The sequence below is a fragment of the Pseudophryne corroboree genome, chromosome 6 (assembly GCF_028390025.1).
Source record: "Pseudophryne corroboree isolate aPseCor3 chromosome 6, aPseCor3.hap2, whole genome shotgun sequence".
Lineage (NCBI taxonomy): Eukaryota > Metazoa > Chordata > Amphibia > Anura > Myobatrachidae > Pseudophryne > Pseudophryne corroboree.
This window is the reverse complement of record NC_086449.1, coordinates 497,377,744-497,383,778: the sequence shown is the minus strand read 5'-3', so window position 1 is coordinate 497,383,778 and position 6,035 is coordinate 497,377,744. Positions and strand designations below refer to the sequence as shown.

Sequence of the window (6,035 nt, the reverse complement as noted above, 5' to 3'; positions counted from 1 at the left end):
TATATTATCAGCAGACACAGTACGGTAGTCCACGGCTGTAGTTACCTCTGTGTCGGCACTCGGCAGTCCATCCATAATTGTATACCACCTACCCGTGGTTGTTTTTTTTTTCTTTCTTCTTTATACATACTACTATAGTAGCTTACTGTAGCAGTCTGCGGTGCTGCTGAGCTGACAGTGTCCAGCAGGTCCGTCATCAGTCATTACATAATAAATATATAATATATACCTGTCCGGCTGCAGTACTAGTGATATTATATATACATATATATTGATTTCATCTCATTATCATCCAGTCTATATTAGCAGCAGACACAGGCCCTCATTCCGAGTTGATCGCTCAGTTTTTCGTTCGCACAACATATTCGCAAAGTTGCGTTAGTGTAGTAAATTTGCGAACATCCGCCCCCAACGTATTTTTGCACAATCGTACGCAGTATTACACAAAGTGGGCGTACGCCAAATGAGAACGCAGCAATGCGAAACCATCGCAGCAATGCGAAACCATCGCATTAACACATACTACATCGTAAAAATACAAAGTTTTAGTAGATTTACACATTCATCTTAAAAGTGCACACTTTTGCGGACAAACGCACCACAATGGTTTTTTTCCCTATTAAGTGGAATAACACCTTTCAATTAAAAGTCCACAAGCCCTCCTCAATTACGAATCCAATTAGTGAAATGATTTGTAATGTTCATGATCAATTAAGTATTTTTCAAATACCTGAAGAGCACTTTGTAGCCATAATTGGACATCAACATTTAATATTTTTAACTATAAATATAGATGTTTGAAATGTGCCTGGTCTAATGTTTTATGTTTATTTTGGGTGTAGAGTTTTAGTATGTGAATGAAGGTGTCTGCATGTTTATTTAGACAATAACAACATATGTTTTTTTAATGTTTTAAACAAACTTACGTTAGATGTATGAAATGTTTAAGGTAATAAATGTCTGATAGGCAATCTGCTGTTCCTTTATTGCATTAATAAATAATAAACACCTGCTTAACTTGAAATATATATTTTTTTATTTATTTGTCATATTTTTTATAATAATAAAAATAGAAAATGTAAAATGAATTTTAACAGTAATTAAGCAAATTTTTGTAGCTGGTCAACATGATCCAGCAAGGCAAGAAGATTTTGGCGCATGTTGGCCAGAATGCCCGCAAAAGTTGTGGGATCTCCAACGGCAACATCTGAAATTAAGAGGTAACATAAAAATTAATAACTTACTCACATTACTTATTATACAAGCAAGGCACAAAGCACACTTTAATGCAGGCATGTCCAAACTGCATCCCTCCAGCTGTTGTGAAACTACATATACCAGCATGCCTTGACACAGTTTTGTGGTCAGGGAATGCAAAAGCTGTGTCAGGGCATGCTGTGATGTGTAGTTTCTCAACAGTTGGAGGGCCGCAGTTTGGACAGGCCTGCTTTAATGGCAAAGTTACTACATCATGGCTGTTTTATGGTACAATCATTAGCAGAACAACACACAAGCCTGCTCAGCCTTTTTTTTTTATTTAAAAGTGTACCAGACCATGGGGTACATTTACTACTATGTGAGTTCTATTTAAGATGGAACGTTGCCCATAGCAAACAAGCAAAAATAAGAATATTATCTTGTAGAAGTGGTTCCAAAATTTTAAAGTATAATCTTATTGGTTGCTATGGGCGACAGCCCATGTTAAAGATAACTACCATCTTCGTCAATGTTACACCATGTTGGCATTCATTCACATCTGGAGTGACGTTTTTTTTTTTTTTAGGGGGTTGGTCCTGCATCATCACACTGCATATCAACATCTTCAGAAGGACAACATATCCTAGCATGAACACACTCCCTGAAAGCTGCCCTTACTAAATAAGGTCAAACAGGTTTGACTTTATCCAATAATCATTTTGTGAGTGTAACTTTCACACCACAAATCATTGTGTCGTTAGGCTGCCTAACAAAGTGAAGCATGTGATTTGTAAGTGCAAATATTAAGAATACACAGGCACAAGTGTAAAACACCAACAACATACTAAACTCCACTCAGGTCTAACTGTTTACCAGAAAACCTAACACATATAAACCCTGTTGTCCTGGCAACCCTGTCGACCTAATGAGTGTCGACCTAGAGTGGACACAAAAAACATTGCACACGTAAACACTGTACATATAATGACACTCACAAAAATGTAAATGCAACATGTAGACCATGAAGAATAACTCAAATATTTTTCCTTGGTACAAGAATTCCAACAGTACAACACTGCATGTTTTGTCATTGTAAGTGTAAGTAGGTAATCATTTTTTTTAAAATGTTAAAACACTTACTTTCCTCTGCAACATGATGACTCCCAGAAATGTCTTCAGGGGCTTCTTCTGCCCATTCACTGGGTGGGGAAGGCGGCTGGATGGGGGAAGGCGGCTGGATGGGGGAAGGAGGAGGGATTGGGGAAGGAGGAGGGATGGGGGAAGGAGGCTGGATGGGGGAAGGAGGAGGGATTGGGGATGTTATTTCAGAGGGTGGGTCTGATTGAGAGGGCGAGGGGGGCGGAGAGAATGTTAGGCCAATAGAGGGTGAGGGGGGCTGAGAAGGTGATTTGGAAGTAGAAGGAGAAGGGGTATGGGAAGGAGGAGAAGGGGTCACAGAAAGAGAAGGAGAGGTGGGCTGAGAAGGGGAGTGGAAAGTGGAGTGGGCCTGGGAAGCTGAGGGTGACTGGGAAGCTGAGGGGGATTGGGAAGCTGAGGGGGACTGGGAAGCAGAGGGGGATTGGGAAGCTGAGGGGGACTGGGAAGCTGAGGGGGATTGGGAAGGGGAGGGGGAGTGAGAAGGGGAGGGGGACTGGGAAGTGGAGGGGGAGTGAGAAGGGGAAGGGGGCTGAGATGGTGCCTCATGTGTTGCTTGCCGTTGTGGTCGTCCTATAATGATATTTGTGTTAAAATTTAATTTGCATGTTAAATTACATACTAAACAATTGTAAATTTCACTGTTCTGTTCCATGTAAAAGACACAGTTTTTTTTTTTTAACAAAAAAAAACATTTTAAAAACCTCTTCATGTTGCCCACAGCAAACTAAATGAGTCCAAACAATTATTTGGACGCTCATTCCTTAATCTATTCCATTGAGTCATATTGATTGGTCTAGGCAACATCACCAGATCACTATTCAAGCCACCTTATTATATAGACAGCACTGATCAAGTTTTTGGGTACAGTTTCCTGCCTGGTTTTTTTTTCTGGAAAACATGCACTTGTTTGGTGACATTTTGCTACAGTCAGTACTGTTTGCCCTAACCACACACACTGTCCTATTGTAAAAAAATGTTCACTCAGTGTTGCAATTAGCCTACCACTTAGTGTAAATTTGCACAATTTATGCTAATAATCTTATGTAATGTAACTTACTGCGTGCATGCATTGCGCGGATTTGCTGCCGGATCTCCGCCAACAGCTCTGGAGTCCTCCTGCGGAGATCACTCCATCTCCTCTCCAACTGTATTATTGTCCGCCTGCTGCGGACGCGAGAACGCAGCAGGCGGCGGACCTCCGCGTAGGCCTCGCGCTTAACCCGATTTGGGATGAAGCGCCAAACGCGGCCTACGCGGCGGTCCATCACCGCAACCAGGACGCGGAGCTCCCGCCTGGTGAAAGGTGCCGCACGCATCATGGCAATGGCGTTTTCCTTATTTGGGCATATATTTATAGTGTCTGCTAGCATGTGATTGGTCCAAAATCTATGCTGTAATTTCTAATAACTTTATTGATCTTTGCAATGCTGGGAAGAGCAGAGTGTTAATTAGCACGAGCGGAAATACGCTTTCGCAGAAGGAATTTTTAAAAAATTAAAACATAAAACAAAACAAACAGACACAGACACACACACAGTTTTGGGTAAATTTAGATACATATCTGTGTACTCACCACAGTTTGTGTGATCATTCAGCTGGACAGTCACAAAGTGGACAACATTAAGTTTCATTTGTTTGTGTGTTTGTTGAAATAAACAGGATTTTAGGATAGAAAACAAATAAGGACACTATTTAGCAACATCACAGTATTGTTTTTGCAAATAACACATTGTAAGCTTAACGTGTTAACGGATTTAGTGGCAAATAAATATTACATATTCCAACGCCAAAAAATAATTACACAATGGCCTTACAATAGCAAACAAAACGACAAAATTATTCAAAAAACAAAAGCATACTGTGGTTTTATTTTGATTATAAAAGAGAATCTTAAAACACTATACCTGAAATATTCCGCAACAATGCTTGCCCTGACTTGGCTCCCCCTCCGTGTAACACTCCCCCCACCGAAGTGTCGGACAACCCCTGGCTCCTCATCAGGCAATTCCTCTGTCTGAGGAAGCTCTACGCTACTCCTTACCGCGATGTTGTGTAGTATAGCGCACAGGACCACTAGTTTACTTGCCATCTCCGGCGAATACATGATGTCGCCACCAGTGCGGTGGAGCACACGAAACCGCCCTTTAAGGACCCCAATTGTGCGCTCCACCAGCTGCCTAGTGGCAGTAAGCGCGGAGTTAAATGCCGTCTGTGGTCCTGGCCTGGGATTACGGTAAGGAGCCATGAGCCAGGGGGTGCAAGGATATCCACGGTCTCCTGTTTGATGAGAATAACAAATTAGAAAGAGTATATTTTTTTAAAATTAGTAATTTCAGGCCAAAAATAGTGGGCCAACTCACCCAATAACCACATGTCTTCTCGTTGCCTTGATCTTAATCTGTGCCATATCCCTGATTGTCTAATGACATACGCATCATGGGAGTTTCCGGGAAACTTTGCATTCAGGGAAAGGATCTGGAGGGATGGCCCACAAACAACCATTACATTCAGAGAATGAAACAGTTTCCTGTTTTTAAAAATTTCTTCATTATGTCTTGGTGGCTGAATAGCTACATGTGTGCCATCCACAACCCCAATAACATGTGGGAAGCGACTACCACCTTCCTCAAATTGCCGCTTCACCACATCTAGGGCACCAACATCCAAAGGCATAGCAATAAATTGCTTCACACGCTTTAGGAAAGCACGGCAGACACGCCGCAGGACCTTACTGAACTGGCCCTGCGACATGCCAGCCAGGTCTCCAACCACATGCTGATAAGAGCATGTAGCAAAAAAATGTAACACAGCAAGGAATTGTGTCAATGGTGGTATTGCTGTAGGATACCGAATTGAAGACTCCAGATCACTCTCTATTATGGAGAGAGTGTCTAGGATTAGATGTGGTGGCAGCCTGTATCTACGCACAACAACATCATCTGGCATCCCAAAAAGTAGGACACGGGGTTGGAAAATTGGTGGCCTAGCACGCCTCCGTTGCCTTGGTTGATGAGGAGCCGGTTGTGGTTGTGGGGCTGGCGGTTGGGGTGGGAGTGCTGCCGTGGGTTGGGGAGGTAGGGCTTCTGCTGCGATAAACACTGCCATCACACACTTTAAAAAAATATAACAGATATGTTGAATAAGACAAAAGCAAACCTCAAAAAATATACAACAAAACATTTTTTAAAAAAGGGAGTGTCAACTTACTGCAGGAGCATAAGACATATTTTCTGTGTTCAATTCCGGATCAAAATGAAAATGTTAACAAAAAGGGTATAAAAAATATAAAAGTTAGAAAGCTACATATTTTAAAAACATTTTAATATAAATATCAAAAAACAATATACTCAGAGCATCAAACACATCACAAACACCTTCAAACAAATAAAGCAAAGTAGGCAAAAAAAACATTACAACACAACAACCAAAGTTATCCCTTTAGTAGCTAGTACAGGCAAGAACAGCACTGCTTTGCCCAACAATCCTTGAAATATATTTAACATTTCTTATCAAGATGGCAGACAAACATAAGCAAAACACTTTGAACAAACACAAACAGGCACCAACACAGGCCAAGGGCACTTACCTGCTCCAAAGAAAACAACAGTCAAATTTGTGTTCTAAATCACACTCTTTGTAAACAAAAAAAAGGGGTTACTTCACCAGATAAATACACCTAC

The 6,035-nt window shown here is 41.2% G+C and overlaps 1 protein-coding gene across 1 annotated transcript; it reads right to left on the bottom strand.

Moving 5' to 3' along the window:
* Positions 1 to 1,100: 1,100 nt before the first annotated feature.
* Positions 1,101 to 4,762, bottom strand: LOC134934611 (uncharacterized). The gene is made up of 5 exons (XM_063930008.1): positions 4,716 to 4,762; positions 4,260 to 4,341; positions 3,929 to 3,950; positions 2,338 to 2,925; positions 1,101 to 1,207 (listed from the first exon to the last, which is right to left on the bottom strand). Exons 1-5 carry the CDS (start codon positions 4,760 to 4,762, stop codon positions 1,101 to 1,103), a joined length of 846 nt encoding a protein of 281 aa, XP_063786078.1.
* Positions 4,763 to 6,035: the final 1,273 nt, after the last annotated feature.

Excerpts from the sequence above, each read along its gene's own strand:
- LOC134934611 (XM_063930008.1), bottom strand. The coding sequence starts at position 4,762 with ATGGCACAGATTAAGATCAAGGCAACGAGAAGACATGTGGTTATTGG. Across the intron at positions 3,951-4,259 it reads ATTGTTGCGGAATATTTCAG|CTGAATGATCACACAAACTG; the intron begins GTATAGTGTTTT and ends GTGACTGTCCAG. Across the intron at positions 1,208-2,337 it reads TCATCATGTTGCAGAGGAAA|ATGTTGCCGTTGGAGATCCC; the intron begins GTAAGTGTTTTA and ends TCTTAATTTCAG.